The following is a 19,614-nucleotide window of genomic DNA, read 5'->3' on the forward strand; positions in this document are numbered from 1 at the left end:
CTTGTGTACGTCACATCAACTGTCAGCTCTGCATTTGATAACCGGGCCCAGTGTGATGCCGTCTTTCTCGATTTCTTGAAGGCATTTGATCGTACCAGCCATCGCCTCCTAGCCTCATGTCTGTCCGGTTGGTGTGCACCTGACTCATTCGCGTGGCTGATGGACTTCCTAGAAGGCCGATCGATGTCTGTGCGGGTCAGCACTGCATTATCAACCCATATGTCGCTCACCGCTGGTGTGCCACAAGGCTTCCACGCAGGCCCTCTACATGTATTATTCAACCTTTCTATCAACTCCTTTCCCAGCATTCCCCAATCCAGCGATCTGACTCTGTTTGCGGATGATTCCAACATGGTCTGCGTTTCTCCGCCTACTGTCGTACCCGCCGCGCACACTGCCTCCCTGCAACTAGACCTTGATAGATGTGTGAGCTGGTCCCATAAAGCTGAAGTAATTTTCAATGCTAACAAATGTGTCCATGTTCCCTTTTGCAGACCTAAATCAAACCCACCTGATCCCAGGACCGTCACCATGGCTGGTACGTTGCTGACCCAGCCCTCTTCCCACCGCCATCTGGGCATCATCCTCACTCCTTCACTCAATCTGTCCCCCCCCCCATATTCAACACATTACAAGCAGATTTCGAGGTCAGGTTTTCTTTTAGACCACCACATGTCCAACTTCCTACCTTTTCCTGCTGTGAATCTTTTGTATAAATGTAATGTTCGTCCCCTCCTTGAATATGCTGTTCCCGTTTGGATGTTTTCCGTTTCAGCCACCATGTCCACAACCCTTGATAAACTGCAGGCTACTGCTGATAGAGCATACTTAAATAGTAAACTCAAGCGCCGGCCTGGCTTGACGACTTCCAGAGAAGACCTCAATGTTCTGTCCTCTTGGGAATCTTTAGCATGGCGGGGCAGATTCTTGGCCTTGTCTATTTCCACCATGTATTCTCCCAATACCCCTCCTTGTTGTCTCACTTCCAGCTACCCTCTTCCCAAAGCAGTCGTCACCCTTAATCCATAATTCTTCCTAAAGCTGGCACCTACTTTCGTAAATCAACCCTTTTTTCTTTGAGTGTTGCCTGGAATAAACTTCCTGAAGATATTCGTTCACTCTCTACAACAGGGAAATTTGGTATTGCTGTTCGTCGGTATCATTCGCAATCTATGTTTTCTTTGAAAGGTATTCCTGACTTTTGCGTCTAAGCTAACCACATCTATGATAGTTTCAATAGTTTGTGTATATGTCAGTTATAGTAGTCCGCAATGCTGCTTTTCTAATTCTCATTTATGATTAGCATGCAATGTACTACCCGAAGTACTGAATTTACTTCTTTTGTACTCTATATTCTAATGTATCTTCTATCTCTTCTCCCCTACGAACATACTTTCTCATTTTCCATACTTACTTAGGAGACTCCCTTCGATAGGCATCTATTTGCCTCTGGAGGATCCGTGAAATAAAAATCAATCAAAAATCAATCAATAAACTGATCCCGATCCAAATTTTTAAATGCGCCTTCTTCTTTAAAGTTGTTTTGCTTCCATGGAGGTATCATAGCTGCAAATTGGGAACCTGCTCCCACCTGCATTTGGTATGGCATGTTACTAGAGTCCAGCGGATAATGCCTGCATTATAATCGGCATTATGAGACTATCCGAGCATCAGAGCATTATGGAGCATTAGAAAGGAACAAGACGAGCATTATGTGAGGTTTGAGCGGCATAACGAGTTTCATAGTGGATAATGTCGGGAAATATCAGGTTTTTGGCAACAATCGGCTAAAGTCATGAGGTGCAACGCCATGTATTGTACCGGCACATGAATTTGTGATTGTGTAGACACGTAACGTCTTTAGCATAAATGCTACATTTACACGACTACAAATATGTACATGTACGTGTAATGCCATTGCTACATGAAGTCTTTATGTAGCAATGTGGTCAGGTAAATGTACAGGCGATGCAGCATGCCCAAATTGCAGCTGAGGCTGTTACACAGAATCCGTAACGATGATTTAGGAGGAGTTCTTTTTTAGAAATCATGGAGAGCCATGGAGGAAACTTGACGTACATATAGATCTACGCGAAGTGAATATCAAACAGACGACCAAGAGGAGATTTCCTGTTATGCCATAGGCTCTGGCCAAAGCATCTCTAGCGATACTGAAGTAAACACTGATCCATTGATAAATTTGGACCTGGATGACGGAGCGGCTATAAACAGAAAGAGCTTGTTCCCAATAACTGCCTTTGCCGAGTCCAGCTCAGCAGGCTCGAAAAGACGAAGAATGTCTCGTGGACGCGGTACCAAGTCGATTTGAGTGCTCATCAGCACGTGTCTTACTTTCCTGGTGAAGCACGTACAGCTCGTCGTGAATGATTGAAATGCAAAGCCTACAGTCAAGGGTTATCAGAAAAGAAGAGTATCGTGGCCAACCATTTTGTCTCCACGCAACCTCAGGAGAAGAAGACAGTGCAAGCAGAGGATGTAGAGCGGCAAAATAACTTCTGACCACGTGTTTTCAGGATTTCCGCAAATAGGAGGGATCTCGATCTGAGATCGTCTATCAGAAACTGGCCTCACATGAGCTGTTTCAGATGAAGACATTTTTCACAGAGTGGACACAGTGACAGCTTGTCTGCATGCAGGAATACCACTTCCCATGATAAGCTTCCAGCATCCAAATGATCACCAGCAATAATGGTTTCACCTCTCATTACATGGATAATCAAGGAAAAAGACTTAATACACACAGTATTCAGGCACAGCCCTGCATCAAAGTTGCAATGGAGAGCAGCCTATGGAGGCAAGATCATGTCTTATAGTGCTAAGAAGTGGTGGAGCTCGTGAGAGATATTATAGCAGCTTCAGAGGCAGATCGGCTAAATGCATCCTTTCCTGGAAGTTTGGTAATGTGCAGCCTTTCTTCCATTTTTGTTCAAAACCAAGAGCATGATAGCCCTTGTTGAAGCATTATGATCAGCATTACAGGGTAGGTTTTGTAGCATTATGATTAGCATTATAGGAACATTTTCGGAGCATTATCCGCTGGACCCTACACGTTACCTTACTTCCCTTCATCGAATTAGCTGACAATCAGGCAGCACGGATGCCGTCTCCCCAGATTATTCCCTGGATCCTACAAGGGATGAAGATATTTGTATGAATACAAAGTCCATGAATACAAGTCCACAAAGGACGAAACAGTTCTGTCCGCAGATTGAATACAAGTTGGACACATACAGCAAAGACAAACAAAAGAATAACTCATTGGTTTGAGGGAAAGACATAAACGGAAAAAGTTTGAACGGACAAAATTGACTGTCATCACCAGGACTCAAACCAGGAACCCTCGCTTGTATCCAGCGATGCTCTAACCACTGAGCTATCGTGTAGTCGTCATCCCAGCAGAGACCATTCAACATTCTTCAGACTTCGTAACTCACACTTCCTGTGAATCCTCACAGGCAAGAATAATTACGCGTACAATTTGATCGACCAGAATCGAACAACACGTGAAGATACTATTCTGGCAACTTTGAACAGAGCATACGTAAGGCTATAGGAAAACAAGGACTGCACTAGACTGTTTGTATTTGCTGCACACACTCACTACAACTAGACACTGGTATACAAGGTGCGGACTATTTCCACACTCAACAAGTTAGTGTTGGTCCCGATAATGCCGCCGAACCAGCCCATCCGTGTGTGAAAAGCAAGCTGCTGCAACATCAAGTGTACTAGTAGGGAGTTGGACGGCGGAGTAACCTGGTAAACACGTAAACAAGGCCAGTACACAATCACCTCAAAACTAGCACTCATGTTTTTGCTACTTTTAAATTAAACATTTTGTTTTTGTCTTTGTGCCGTGCATTTTCATGGCTAGATATTGCTGTTACACATTTCAGAAGCAATTAATTTTATCAGTGCATTTAGCATCCAAATTGGTGTGGATTGTACAGAAAGACAGAAAGACAGTGCGATTACTCTAAACGCGTGTGCACATGGGTGAATCTAATAGTAGTTTTATGTCGCTGAGTATGGCTGCTGCTATTCTGCTATGAATTTTGATTCAATACGGCTTTTGATTATCACGTCATCGTAGCTGATGCACAACTTTCGGTGTTGATACCCCTTTTAGGTTTTGTTGCTCGTATATTCATTGTTGGAAATCACACTTTGATATCTCAGCCCCTCAAGTTCGTATAATTATTCATTGTTGGAAATCACACTTTAATATCTCAGCCCCTCAAGTTCGTATATTCATTGTTGGAAATCACACTTTGATATCTCAGCCCCTCAAGTTCGTATATTCATTGTTGGAAATCACACTTTGATATCTCAGCCCCTCAAGTATATATACATGACGTATGTGCTACGTCTGCAGCATTGCCTTCTGTTACTTCTGTAAATACTGTACTTCCAAGTAGTTCCTTTGCTCTGATTTGTTCCTCAGCACAACGTTGATTCTTGGAGAGTTGAAGCCGATTTTTTGTTAGAATGACTAGAATCCTATTTCTATTGAAAAGGCGACGAGGAGACAACAACTTTATTAATGCGATTAATAGTATAAGTGAAGCGGACATTACAAAATGATGAATGAGAATACATGTATCTAAAATGGTTGTTCCTAATCGATTTTCTTGAGACTATCATCAGGGAAAATCGTCTCACAATAGAGGCTATACGGAGAAACAAACTACTTATAGGTTATCGGATAGTGGGAAGTATACAAGGTGAGGTGTGAAAAAAAAACTAAAGTGGGAGAGAAGACGAAAGAAATTAGAAGAAAAGATGTGAGAGTGTTCTAACGGTGTGAGCTACTACAAAAGGTGAGTGAAATGAAGGCGTGGAAGCAGGTGAATGTGATAGAGTGAGGAACTGTGAGGTGTAGGTGTATGCGAATGAATACGTGTGTGAATGCTAGGTGAAGAGTCTCAGTTTTGTGACATTTTCTTTCTGAATGCATAGATTAGGATTGTGTTTACGGATGAAAACAGCTTCTAATACCTTAAGTTCACGAAACCTACGAGCACGACACAAAACAGTGAAGCATGAATCATCATACACTGAGCGGCATTGGCTACTAGACAAGAGGTGTTTCTTAATGGCTGACCCTTTCGTTGTGGTCTCACCTTCAGTCCGGTCATCTTCATCTTGGTTGTCCAACTCACTCTCTTCATCACTGCTCTCACCTTCCTCATCCTCCTCCGCTTCCATCCCGTCCTCTGCACCCAACGACAATCCCACGCTACTGCTCGCTGCCAGTCCATGTCCGGTTGTAGATGCTATTACCAGCGCACGAGTCATGCTCCTCGTTACTGGTCTCCGTACCTCTTCATTTCACTCACCTTTTGTAGTAGCTCACACCGTCAGAACACTCTCACATCTTTTCTTCTAATTTCTTTCGTCTTCTCTCCCACTTTAGTTTTTTTTCACACCTCACTGGTGTATCCATATATGTTCTGCCTGTTGTACGCATTGCCCTTTTGCACTCGCGTGTGTACGCATACTAGTAGACACATGCATCACGGTTTTCTGCCTGTCCTTTGCTATGGACAAGAAGTCTTTTCTCTTTGTCTTCTGAAAGATAAGTCACAAACCCTACCTCGTGTGTTTGCGTTTGTTGACACAACATGGCGCAGTGAACATCTTACTTTACCTGTAGTCTTAGTATACTAGTAGTTCCATTGCAGTTGTAGAGTAGCCCACCTGTAGTGTTGCTCTCTGCCCGTTTTCGTTTCGCTTCGAAAATTGTCTGTTTCGAAGTTCTAGAATTTTTTCGTAGCCTTGTAGTACGATATCGATAGTTGTGATTTCGCCATGGCGGATGGTGCTAAGTCACAGCCGGACATCAACCAACTGGTGCAGCTGATCCAAGCTCAAGTGCAAGCATCTGCCCAGGGCGATGCGCAGCTCCAAACTTTGTTGCAGTCAATGTCGCAAGGATCAGCAAGCAGCACGAGTGCACCTGCTTCGTCTGCTCCTGCTCCATCCACCAAGCTCGTCGCTGTGGATCGGCCCATATTGTTGTCGTCGGCGAATCTAGCTGAATTTGTATCGTGGAGCGAGGCCTGGGAGGACTACTCCCGGTGTCAGCTGTTGTCAGCGCAGCCCCGCGAGACAAGGATGGCCGCGTTTAGGCAGGCCTTGGATGAGGACCTGAGACGTTTCGTGCGTGAAGGTGTGATTGTGGTGCCAAACACCCATGATGTCCCGGAGGCCATGGTTGAACTACGCAAGTTCATCCGGCGCCAGCGCAACCCCCTGCTGGACAGGATTGAATTTTACCGCCGTGCCCAGCAACCTGGAGAGACGTTCGACGCGTGGTACACATCCCTGAGGGAGTTGTTTCATGCGTGCAACTTCTCCGGGTTGGATGTCTGTTCGACATGCTCAGGGCGTATGTGTCAAACATGCCAGCAGTCGCTCCAGGCTAACACGGATGAAATTCTGCGAGACCGCATTGTTACCGGCATCCTGCAGGATGACGTTCGACACAAGCTGCTGGCAATGAAGGATCTAACCCTGGCAACCTGCGTCGACCTATGCCGCGCCGAGGAGGCTGCCAGTCAAACCTCGTCACGTATCCCCATTCAGGCCACTGGAGACGCGTCCGTGAGTGCCGTTCGTTCCAGCTATAAGAAGCAGAAAGGAATGGCATCCAAGCAAGCTCGAGCACCCGCAGCCAAGGATTCCAAGTCTGGCAGCAAGCCCTCGCCGGACAAGTGTCCCAACTGTGGCCGCACCGCTCATAGCAAGCGACCCTGCCCTGCTGCGGATCGCAAATGCAACGGCTGCCAACGCACCGGTCACTTCTTATCCATGTGTCCGTCTGCTTCCAAGAGGACTGTTGGTCAGCTGAAGCTGCAACGTGCCGCGTCCTCCCGTGAAGGGGCTACCATAGCCGTCAACACAGCTCGTGTCTGCGGACAAGCCAACCAGTTTGCGCTGGCTTCCTGACACCGGCAGCGACATCAACGCTATTGACCCTGCACACCTCGAGCTCCTCGGAGACTTTATTGAGAATCTGCCTCCCGACAAGGATGTTGTGCGCACCGCTGATGGCGCACCCTTGACCAGTCTTGGCAAGATCCAGGCGACCTTGACGCTCGATTCCGTCACACACGACACCACACTGCACGTGTACAAAGGCCTGGATGAGGCACTGCTATCCCGCCAAAGCCTCTGTGCCTTGAATCTGTTGCCTGCTTCTTGACCCTCCGTGTTTGTCCGTTCTGCCCGTACTGAACCCAACACTGCCCAGCAGCTCCAACAGCAGCTTCTGGAAGAGTTTGCCGATGTTTTCGACAGCTCACAGCTTCCACCAATGGATGGTCCGCCCATGGACATTCAGTTGGACCCAGGTGCAGAACCCAGCTGCGTCCGCACTGCTCGCACCATACCGTTTGCCTACCGGGATCAGATAAAGTCCCAACTGGACAGTATGGTCGATGATCGCATTATCGAGCCAGTCACAGAACCCTCTGCGTGGTGCCATCCAATCGTTCTCGTTGAGAAGAAGGGCACTACTGAGATGCGACTGACTGTGGACCTTCGAAAGCTGAATGATCAGGTACGCAGACCCACCCATCCTGCTCGTACACCACATGACGCAGTGGCAGCCATCGGCAAAGCCCGCTACTTCACGAAGCTCGACGCCCGACATGGCTATTGGCAAGTCCCTCTGTCCGACGATGCCAAGCCGCTCACCACCTTTATCACACCGTGGGGGCGGTACCAGTTTCTTCGCAACCCGCAGGGCCTTGTCTCGGCTGGTGACGTATTCAACTCCCGTACCGACGCAGCGTTTGATCGCCTCACCAACTTCGTAAAAGTGGTTGACGATGGTCTTGTGTACGATACGAAAGTGACGACTCATTTCACCCACGTTCGTGACGCTCTGCTCCGCGCCCGTCAGCACGGCATTACCCCGAGCGCCAAGAAATTCGTCTTCGGCGTCCCAGAAGTCGACTACTGTGGCTACCATATCAACACGGATGGTTACACCGTTGACAGTGACAAGACGGCAGCCATCACTGATTTCCCAGTACCCGTTAATCGCACTGACGTCCGCTCATTCTTCGGGCTAATCAACCAGTGTAGTGATTTCTCGCCCCGTATCGCACAGCTCAGCGACCCGCTTCGCCCGTTGCTGAAGTCCACGAATGTGTTCCTGTGGGAGTCGGCACACACTGACGCGTTTAACGCCGTCAAAGCTGCCCTGGCTTCTCCCCCGATATTGTCGTTCTTTCAGCCTGGCCGACCGCTTCGGTTAGAAACTGATGCGTCCGTGAAGAACGGACTTGGTTATGTTTTGTGGCAGCAGCAGGGCGACACCTGGTGCATACTCCAATGTGGAAGCCGGTTCCTCTCTGATGCTGAGACGAGATACGCCGTCATTGAGCTTGAATGCCTTGCGGTTACCTGGGCAGTACGCAAGTGTTCGATCTATCTCTCCGGTGCTCGGTTCGAAGTTATTACCGACCACCGCCCGCTCATCCCTATTCTGAACTCCTACTACTTGGATCAGATAGAGAATCCCCGGCTACAGCGGCTCGTCCTGAAACTTCGGCCCTATCAGCTACACGCAACCTGGCGGAAAGGCACGGATCATGCTTTCCCTGACGCTCTGTCCCGCCATCCAGTCAGCGACCCCTGCCCTGACGATGAACTGGGTGAGAGTACTGCCTCTCAGGGCGCTGCTATCCGTGCGTGCACGCTTGATACGTCTGGTGGCCTGAAGTACCACGCGCTCCGCTCCGCCGCCCAGGCCGACGCTGACTACCAGTGCCTAGTTCAGTTCATCGTGTCTGGTTTCCCTGCTAAGAGGTCCCTCATGCCTGAGTCACTCCAGCCGTACTGGAATGGTCACGAGCACCTCTCTATTGACAGTGGTTTAGTGATGAAAGGACCCCGTCTCTTGATTCCCGTCGCTCTCCGGCAGCGTGTCTTGTCTGATCTGCACGCATCCCATCAAGGATTGACGCGCACGAAGTCCCGTGCCCGGCAGATTGTATTCTGGCCACGATTGTCAGCCGACATCGAGCATGTTGTCCGCAGTTGTGACAAGTGCCGCCTGCACAGCGCCTCACAATCGAAGGAGCCACTCCGTGTGGACGATCGTGCTCCAGATCTGCCATTCCAGCATTGCAGCGCCAACCTGTTTGAGTGTGAAGGCCTGCAGTATCTGGTGTATGTGGACCGACTAACCAGCTGGCCCTGCGTTGCCAAGCTCGGACGCACTGCCTCCTCTGCAGACGTCATTTGGTCTCTTCGCCGCTGGTTTCCTGACATTGGTGTCCCCGAGGTACTTACCAGTGATGGTGGCCCTCAGTTCCAGTCCCATGTGTTCGCTAAGTTCTGTGATACCTGGCACATCCGTCATGCTAAATCCTCTCCCCATTATCCGCAGTCGAATGGACTTGCCGAGAATGCCGTGAAAGCCATGAAGTCGCTAATTCACAAGACCAATAATAATGGCGACCTCGACGTGGATTCCTTTCAACGTGCGTTGCTTGAGTGGAGGAATACCCCGAACGCCACTGGTCAGAGTCCAGCCCAAGCTCTCTACGGCCGGCCTCTGTCGTCTTTTGTGTTTGCCCACCATTCCAGCTTTGCTCCTGCATGGCAAACACACGCTAATGAAGTTGACCAGCGCTTATCACACTACCTGGAGTCGACTCAGCAGCATTACAACCGCTCTGCTCGGTCCCTTCCTCGTCTGTCTCTTGGAGCACATGTCGACATCCAGCATCCCCGGACCAAGTTGTGGTCAGCTCATGGCTCAATCGTAGCCATTGGTCAGCACCGGGACTACTTGGTGAAACTTCCAAGCGGCCGCATCTATTGGCGCAACCGCCGTTTCCTCCGACCAAGAGTCTCTCCTACACCCCCGCCAGCGGCAGCCGTCCCTACTGTTTATGCTCCAGACGCTGCACAAGGCCAGACACCAGTTGCCTCTATTGCCCCTGGTGTACATGCCCCAGCACAGCCTGCACCACGCCGCAGTCATCGCCATCGGCAGCAGAATGTCCCGTTTAATGTGATATCCACACGCGGACAATCTTATGACTGATGACTTTGTCCTCATTCTGTTTCTGCTCTTCTGCCGGACCTATGCCTGTTGCTGTTACTTATGCACTTCATTGCTGCTGTGTGTTTTGTTTTTGTTTGTTTTGATCAGATAAATATGTCTTTTATCTCAGAAGGGGCGTGGTGTATCCATATATGTTCTGCCTGTTGTACGCATTGCCCTTTTGCACTCGTGTGTGTACGCATACTAGTACACACATGCATCACGGTTTTCTGCCTGTCCTTTGCTATGGACAAGAAGTCTTTTCTCTTTGCCTTCTGAAAGATAAGTCACAAACCCTACCTCGTGTGTTTGCGTTTGTTGACACAACAGCCAATAGCTACTCATGTACATGTATACGTATGCTGGACATGACATCATGTACATGTATACTCATGCTGGACATGACATCATGTACATGTATACTCATGCTGGACATGACATCATGCACATGTATACTCATGCTGGACATGACATCATGTACATGTATACTCATGCTGGACATGACATCATGTACATGTATACGCATGCTGGACATGAAATCATGCAGGTCCAAGCAATGCACACGTGCATGGCCTCTGTTAAAACTATCTGTTATCACCTTGCACATTTGTTTTGCTAGGGCATGCCACACTAGAGAGAAAGTGTGAAATTCCGAGTGATAGTTTTTTTCCCTATACAACATCACTCATGTTCCTGAATCAGCCATTATCTACACACTCCACTGATGAGCTCTGTTCCTGTGTTGGAACGAACCGCTGTCTGCTGGGTCTGAATATCAACATCTCAATGGGATTGTCTTCGCTATGGTTAAAACTTAAAAATAATGAATCGTCCTCGCTATGGTTGTGATGTGAATGGGTCGGCCATCAGCGAATCGGGGAGTGGATGTTTGCCTGATATTTACTGGGCGAGTTTGTGGCTAGATTCTCACCATAGAATTACATTCTAATGTATATGTTTAGATCTGCGCTATGTCTGTGTGCATGTGTGTGCTTGAATTTGTTATTGTATTCCTTTTTGTTAATGCACTTAGATACATGGGGTTGATGGCCAGTGCAAGCAGACGGTTGGCGTCGAGGGAAGAAAGTGTGGAGAGTTCTATGCCCCAGACGCTGTGCATGTAACAGATGATGAACGAGTGATCATTGCTGATACTGGTAACCACCGACTACAGGTATGGTGTTGGTGTTTCGCTACTGTTGTACTTGAACACTCCACATCCTACAACCTGCACAGAGGCAAAAACATCTAGGTTCTGTCTACCCCTGCTCTGTCTACCCTGCCCATTCCACCCCTGCTCGATCCACCCCTGCTCACACATACATGTACATGGCGAACTCTCACGCGCACTTACACACACACACACACACATGCACACACACACACATCAACACACACACACACACATCCTGGTCCTGGTCCTGGTATACACTGCCATGTCGGTCACGTGTTTCTCGTTGAGCGAGACGGAGACGAGAGGAGACATGAGCGTTGGTGACGGGATAAGTCGTTTCGCCTCTTGAAAGGCCTCTTGCAATTCTGACATTGCAATTGGAACTTGTCCCTTTCATCAGTAGTTGGACGCCTGGTGGATCGGTTGCAGTTGTGGATAGCAAAGCCCTGGATCGACTTACAGCAACGTTCACAAATGGAACAGTGAGCGGGACAGCACGGTTTCCGAATACATAGGCGTACAGGTGAAGAGCTTGTGGCATTGGCAACATTCGGGGCAGAACAGGACTGGGTACAGCGATGTTCTGCAATGCCACCCGCACTCCGAAACTATCGGTGACACTGGGAGCACTGGCGGCTGTTGGCTTGCTGCTGGACTGGTTTACACCGTTCCATGATGCACTTGTGGCGGGCAATATCTTACTGCCAAGCAAAGCTTGCTTGCTGTCACTCAGATCGTTCCTGCGCTGTGTCAAACCATGACTCGTCGGCGATGTTTATTTGTCGCAGGTCGACCCTAATTGCGTCTCGCCATCGTTTCCCCGGGCCACACACTGGGCATGGCGGCAGCAATGTGCCAAACAACAACATCCGCGGAACACACACACACACACACACACACACACACACACACACACACACACACACACACACACACACACATACACACACACACACACACACACACACACTATCATGTATTGTAGTTATACTGTTTATGTTGGTAATCCCAATTCAAGTCTTGCTTCGCACACCCACTTCTAGCCACCGTGATCGTGAAATGAGGATACTGGTCATAAGCATTTGACCAAGTTATTGTCTATTTCTAAATCATCTTTTATCTCTGCTGTCTGCCTCCATGCCCTCCTGTGCAGATCACTGACCAAAACTTCTCAGAGTTCAGCACTATAGGAATACGTGGAATAGAAATTGGCGAGTTCCATGAGCCAATTGGTGTTGTCCTAGTCAACCACAGTGTACTGGGCCCGTGCTTTGCTGTGGCAGATAACTACAATCATCGGATTCAGGTCAGAAACGTAACCATACAGTACACACTGTACATGTACAGTTGTATTGTGTAAAATCCCTCTCCTACCCACTAACAGTGTACTGTGATATACATAAAGATAGAACTAGCCTATATCACTGTTCAGCATCAAGTTGTGGGACTGTTTTCAATCATGTAACAGAAGATCAAGCATATGGTGATCTCATTAGGCACAGATACATAGCTGAGCGAGGGAAACTAATCTCACACCAAAGGGGTGACTGCAAGCATAGGGCTTCTTCAAGGACGGACCAACGGTCACTTTTCGGGATCATGTGCGAGAACATTTTTGAATCGCTGGTGAACAGGCGAAGCCCAGGTCACATTCAGTTTGTACGAGAATGGACGCGTGGAGGTGAAAGAAGCAATAGGATGGCGCTCAACTTCATGTCCAACACTCGTGTTGACTCAGAGCAGCTTCCGGGAAGACCTTTCATGGCTTGGGCGAAAATGAACAAGCTTCAAAATCGCTCCAAGCTCTGGTTGAGACAACCCTGTCACATTTCGTATACTTTTCAATGCGCGACCTGTTCACCACAATCTCGGGGTGAGTGCCACTTACGGGCACGGCGTGGTGTCCTTGAAAAAGCACTATACTCCTTTTGACCGGTGGTTCAAGAGTTGCGGAGATTCGCCCTCAATTTATCTTTCCTGCCTCTGGATCCAGATCATTATGCATTGCCTGACCTACCTGACCCTTCTTTCTGTGAGTCAATGCAATAGGAGCGCTTTATGTGTGTGTGTGTGTGTGTGTGTGTGTGTATGTGGTGTGTGTGTATGTATGTGTGAGTGGTGTGTGTGTGTATGTGTGTGTGTGTGCGTGCGTGCGAGCACACGTGTGTGTGTGCGTAAATATATATGTAGGACTCAGTATAGAGTCCATGCACTATATGATGTCCAGCACCCTATATAGAGTCCATTGGTCCAAAATCCACTATACAGAGTCCAGGAGTCCACTCAGTTTTGATCAGCTTCATCCTGCCGCGCAATCCCCTATAAGGAGTACACTTTTTCTACAAGTCCCCTATTCACAGTCCAGGAGTCCAGTTTATCCAGTCACGCCGTCCTGTGTGTTGTGCCCGAAAAAGAACAAACACATTTTCAGTTCTGCTTGCCTCGTGGCAGCGCATTCCTTTCTTCACTTCAGCCATGGCTGCCAGTTCTGCTGTGCAGTTGCTGACAGTAATCTGTCTCGAGGTAACCAAGGAGGATAAGGAGACGTTCAAAATCAACAATGATCTGGAAAGCGTCTTGTGGTTCTCTGAAGACGTTTCATCAGTGCGCGGGATGAAAGCAGAAATTGCAGAACGAGAAAAAGTTCAGCACAGTTCAAATCTGACGAGTCAGGTACACTGACACTCTCTTTCGTTCGACGCCACAAGGATCCCCTGTTTGGCTGGCCATTGCTGCCAGTAAGACGTTTGAACGGTTTCATCAGAGCGAGGGATGAAAGCAGAAAGCGGAGAAAGAGAAAGGTTCAGCACAGTTCCAATCTGCCGAGTCAGATACACTGACACTCTCGTTCGTTCGACGCCACAAGGATACCCCTGTTTGACTGGACAAGAGCTGCCTGTACCACCGTGTCAAAAGGCTTTCCAACTACATGGCAGGACGATGACTGAGGTAAGGAAGCTTTTACTCGTTTCGATTGGTCTGCTGTTCTGTCGTTATGCTTGACTTTGTTTCCATTTTCAAGGAGCGTATCGTGTTTGTTTGATGTTGCTTGAATGAATGCCCTAAAAGTAATCAACCACTTCGTAATAGTCCTCAAGGACTGCACGGACTTTGCATCAATCGTATACGATCGTCTAGCTATCATCAATTATTATAATTATTTCATGAGAAATGTATTTTTATCCCTGTGATAATTATGTGAAACTCCACGACACTCTTCCTCTACAAATTATAGTATGATGTCAAATACAATGGGATCCACAAACGCAGTGCCAGTGTACTAGTAGTAGTAGGAGGATTGCTTGTATGCCAATGACAAGAAAACGCTTCTCAAGCTAATACTCGTATTCCCTGAAATAACCGTTTTGATGTCACGAACATGACATTGTGTCAGTGAAACTGCCTCGTGACAACAAATCATTGCATTTCCATCTTGGGGAAGACTAACTGACGGCAACGCTGTACAGATTGTTCAAATCATCTCATTTCAATTTACTTCGAAGTAGTTGCAGTGAAACACTGTGTACACTACTTGTATGGTGGTGTGTCCGTGCGTCTTGAGTGTGCACAAACAATCTTATTCCTCGTATTCAAATAAATAGATTATTGTCCCCACCGTCACCTGTTCACAGGTCTTTGAGTGGATTGATTTTCATTGAGCATCACATTCGTTGAGAACTTGGTAGTTGTGTGCTCCCATGCATCATTACGTTAATAAGCGTATCCTTGTGCCATCTATTTGTTGCAGGTGTGCTGATCTTCAGAAGCTTGCGGAACTGAGTGCTGCTGAACATTTGCATGGCCATGAGCAATGGTGAAGCTTGCTATTGCACTCTCAGCATGTGCTAGTATTATGCTGACCACTGCACTATGTTACTCTCTTACACTACTACGTGTATGTAAACGTGCGTGTACCCGTCCCCGTACGCATTCGTTTCGTATAATTATTTGTTATCCCTCTTGACTTTACATGTAAATGGGTGGACGTTTGCATGGCTGTTGGAGTTGCGTGTGTATTGTGTCTCTACTCTTTTCTTGGTGTTTTCTTGGCATTGTATAAGTTTGTGTGTGTGTGTGTGTGTGTGTGTGTGTGTGCGTGCGCGCACGCGCGCGCGCAATAGTTTTAAAACAAATAATTAATCCTGGGCTCTCCATTATTCTCTTTCGATTCTTGTTTTTTTTCTAGGTATTTTCTTGGCGTTGTGTGGGTGTGTGCATGTGGGTGTGTGGGTGCACAATAATTTGGCAACACTGCATGATTGAGATATTGTAATTTGCAGCGTCTGCGAAGAGACCACTTGATTTGAGGATGGTGTTTGTAGGGTTTTTCATGTAGTGAAGTGGCTGCAGTGGCGCCTCAATACATATTTTTTTATCTTGAGAAGTGAATGATGTGAAAGGGAGAGGCCGTTTTCTGGTTAATATTCACTGCTTACAGCAGATCCTATGTCTAATTTCGAACTCGATAGGGGGTACCTAATTGGCTGGACTTTATACAGGGAGTGTTGTCCACATAAAGACTCTTTAATCTTTATAGGTGATTTCAAAATTTGGACTCCGTACAGTTGATTTTGGACCAATGGACTCTATATAGGGGTGAAGCCAATTGGCTGGACTCTATACAGGGAGTGATGTCCATCTAAACTGAGCTCACAGTTGATTCCAATTTTGGACTCTGTACAGTGGATTTTGGACCAATGGACTCTATATAGGGGTTGGACATCATATAGGGGCTGGACGCTCTACTGAGTCCAACATATACATGCTCGCACGCATTTACAACTCACTGCATCCATTCTAGAACTACGATAGATCGACACTTGAACAGAGTGCACATATCCGCATGCGTCATAGCGCCTGTACAACCATAGATCGACACATTAACGTACTTAAACGTACACTTCCTTGAAATGAATATTCCATTGGGGAACACATTCCTTCTATCGTGTTTTCAAACGAATATCAGTCGAATACTTGAATAATCCTTGCAACCCTAATTACGAATCTCACAGATAATTATCTTCTATGTACACTGGTACTGTACAGGTTGTGCCATGCAGTGGTGAGACAGGATATGCATTTGGAACAGAAGGTAGTGGTCACGGCCAATTTCAATATCCAAGCGGCATCACAGTGTACCACAACAGGTTGTTAATTGCAGACGAGAACAACCATTGTATACAGGTATGTTATCATGTTCAGCTGGCACCCACATCAACAACGATACCAAAGACGACGACAATCGCAACGACGACGACGACAACAACAACAACAACAACAACAACAACAACAACAACAACAACAACAACAACAACAACCAAAACAGAAGCAGCAGCAACTTCATTTTCCTATCGTTGTGTCAGGAATTATTCTAAAGTCGGTGGATGCTCCGAATGGTTGGAAATGGCATTTGCAGCTAATTGACGACACGGGTCTGACTCATGGCTGTAGTCTGAAACACATGAGCAACACGTCAAACTTCGCACACACAAATCTGCAAGAAAAACACCACTCTCTGCTCAATATGCATTGCTCCGCTAAATTCACCCTGTTTCAGTTGAGCTTCAGAAGGATTCTGGAATCTGACGGGATGTGTTAATTGGGTGGATGCATGCAAACTTGACTTGTTCTAGAAATTATAGACGTACTTTGGGAATTCTTCCGTTTCTGAGACTTTACTGTTATTGACAATCCATCTACCAGGCTAAACACTAGACAGGTTCGGGCAAGAAAACATTCATTCAATCAGGAATGTATGTGTACGTCATGCAAATGCTTGTTGGCCATGTTTGCCTGTTACTTGTCCTTTTCAGTGGAAGAGTGTATAGGCTGATGTGAAGTTAGACTCTTAAACATCATGTCTATACATCATGTCACAAACCAAACAGTGTCTGTGCTACAATAAATACATACATAGTAATCAAATGTTGGTGCCAGGTCCATGTTTTACCTCAGGTTTTGAGTTTTTACAGTTGCACACCAGTAACCTTATCATCATTACAGTCATAATGATAGTAGCTATGCACTGTGTGTTGGAGTATTATTATTACACTCCTGTTATATCTATACTCTTTCTGTCACCACAGTGGTGTGTGTGAATGTTCAATTCTTTTATTCCTGCAAAAGGTGATGACCGTCGATGGAGAGTATATCACTTCGTTCGGGTCTCAGGGCAGCGCTTTTGGGCAGCTGTGCCAACAGCATGATGTCACTACAGATGCCTACGGCAATGTTCTAGTCGTAGATCATGGCAATGGACGTGTTATGGTAAGGGAGAGCTTGTTGTCGTATTCTTCATTCTAAATACCTACAGGCAGAGAGTAGTACCCAGTACATATACAACAGTGGAGCATGGTCAGTTTGTTGCTAGTCTGTGATTCATGGTCAGTACAATCATCAGACAACACTGATATGAACACAGAAAGTGATGTACACTGCATGCACAGAGTACAAGACAGTAAAGCAAGAGTACATTAGCTCTTACAGAATGTTGCTTTGCGTTCTTGAATTGTGGTTTGACCGTGTTGTCCAATGGTCTTTCCAGTATCGTCATCGACATGCATGAACATCCGCCAATAATGCATCATCCATACATCTGTACCTCTAGAAACTTTTGGAGACATTTAGGAAATATCGCGGAAAAAGTTGCGAGGTAAAATGCCACAAATTGCGTCCGATTTTGTTACTTGTAGTGTAGTGAGGTAGGATTGTGCTGCGCTGTACTCGATTACGACTGGGTTCAAGTGATGACTGGAGCTTGCAAGACAGTTTTCCTCCATTCTCCGACAACACTCGATGCGAGCCTTTTTTTTTTTTTTTAACTTTTCAGCCGCTGATTTTCCCAGAAACTTCTCCATTCTGGTATCGATCTCACAAGTAAACTACTGACGAGCTTGAAGAACTAAACAACATCGAAGAAAGACTCGAATATTGTGGGTGCTTTTCGAAATATCGCGGTGCTTTTCAAGTACGAAGGACAGTTTTCTACAATAATGCGGATTCTTTTTTCAAATATCGTGGATATCGCGGAATTTTGTTCAAATCGCGGAAAACAACGCGGTCACGGAACCGCAAGTTCCTGAAGGGACAGATACATCAACAATAATACATCATTCATACATCATCCATACATCACCATTGTAGTATCCCTGCCCGACAAATACGGAAGTAGTACGGAACTAATACGGAGCTTTGGCTGATGTGTATTTAGTGTATCTCCGTATGTAAGCGTACGGCGTCTGCTGCATAAAAGCGGCTGCGCATTTCTGTTTTGATGAAGAGGAGATTTTGATAATAACGAGCTATTCAACCTCCAGGTGTGCAGGGGAGAGAAAGTCAGTTATTTTGCCGTTTCTTCTTTCACTAATAATTATATCTCAGGTGTGTACCTGAAAGAAGTAGAATAAAAGTAATTCGTGTTAATTTCACCGCGCCTACCACTCGGCTACCATTACATTGGTGGCAGCGGTGTGTTTTTGTAAAATAAAACAACGTGATTCGACCCCAGACCCCCATGGCTCAACCCGCTGCAGCTCCGTGCGACGAATCAAGATGAGAATCGTGTTTCATGCTTTCCTGGGCCTGGCCATGCTTATTAGCCTGCAGCACAGTCAGGGTGCTAACGTGGATCACCATTCTTTCCGCACGGCATCCATTGGAGACTCCGATGGCGATTCCAAGCAACCCGCTACCTACATGTATACTACCGGTGGTGATGGCGAAGCTGATGAGGACGACGACATGCAGGCTGCTGACCAAGACAAGGAGGGTATTCCCCAAGACCAGCAGCGTTTGATTTTTGCCGGCGCGTAGTTGGCAGACGGCCGAACCCTGAGTGACTACAACGTTCAGCAGGAGTCCACTATTCACTTGGTACTTCGTCTCCGTGGTGGAATGCAGAATTTCGTCAACACTCTTCCTGGCTAGACCATCACTCTTTACGTTGCGCCAAGCGATGCTATCGACAATGTGAAGACCATGATTCAAGACGAGGAGGGAGTGATCTGTCTGACGCCGAGCTAGCCGCTCTGAGTGACCGGCCCAACCAAGATAAAGATAAAACCTGGCTCGCCCTCCGCCAATACTGGCCATAGCTCCAGCCGCCGCCGTGGTTACTAACGCTGATTCCAGGTATGGCATTTTCTTTCCTGTCTTCCTTCAGTCTCCCATTTCTCCTCAGTCTTCCTTTATGCGAGTGTGTGAATCCAGTTTAGTTTGGTAGGCGTCTGATCATGGTGAGCCACGGCTTACCCAGCTAACGTGGGACAATGTGTGTGACAACACCCCTTATAGTTATAGTGTATTCAGTTCGGTTTTGAACTCCGATGTTCCTGGCGGGTTGTGCCAGCGTTGT

At 47.0% G+C, this 19,614-nt stretch overlaps 1 protein-coding gene across 1 annotated transcript; it reads left to right on the top strand.

Annotated features, from left to right (window-relative positions):
* Nucleotides 1-7,339: 7,339 nt before the first annotated feature.
* Nucleotides 7,340-17,826, top strand: LOC135816960 (uncharacterized protein K02A2.6-like). The gene is made up of 5 exons (XM_065330064.1): nt 7,340-10,054; nt 11,121-11,261; nt 12,415-12,567; nt 17,388-17,528; nt 17,806-17,826. Exons 1-5 carry the CDS (start codon nt 7,340-7,342, stop codon nt 17,824-17,826), a joined length of 3,171 nt encoding a protein of 1,056 aa, XP_065186136.1.
* Nucleotides 17,827-19,614: the final 1,788 nt, after the last annotated feature.

This window comes from Sycon ciliatum, chromosome 5 (assembly GCF_964019385.1).
Source record: "Sycon ciliatum chromosome 5, ocSycCili1.1, whole genome shotgun sequence".
NCBI classification, from domain to species: domain Eukaryota; kingdom Metazoa; phylum Porifera; class Calcarea; order Leucosolenida; family Sycettidae; genus Sycon; species Sycon ciliatum.

Excerpts from the sequence above, each read along its gene's own strand:
- LOC135816960 (XM_065330064.1), top strand. The coding sequence starts at position 7,340 with ATGGATGGTCCGCCCATGGACATTCAGTTGGACCCAGGTGCAGAACCC. Across the intron at positions 10,055-11,120 it reads AGCAGAATGTCCCGTTTAAT|ATACATGGGGTTGATGGCCA; the intron begins GTGATATCCACA and ends TAATGCACTTAG. Across the intron at positions 12,568-17,387 it reads ACTACAATCATCGGATTCAG|GTGATGACCGTCGATGGAGA; the intron begins GTCAGAAACGTA and ends TTCCTGCAAAAG.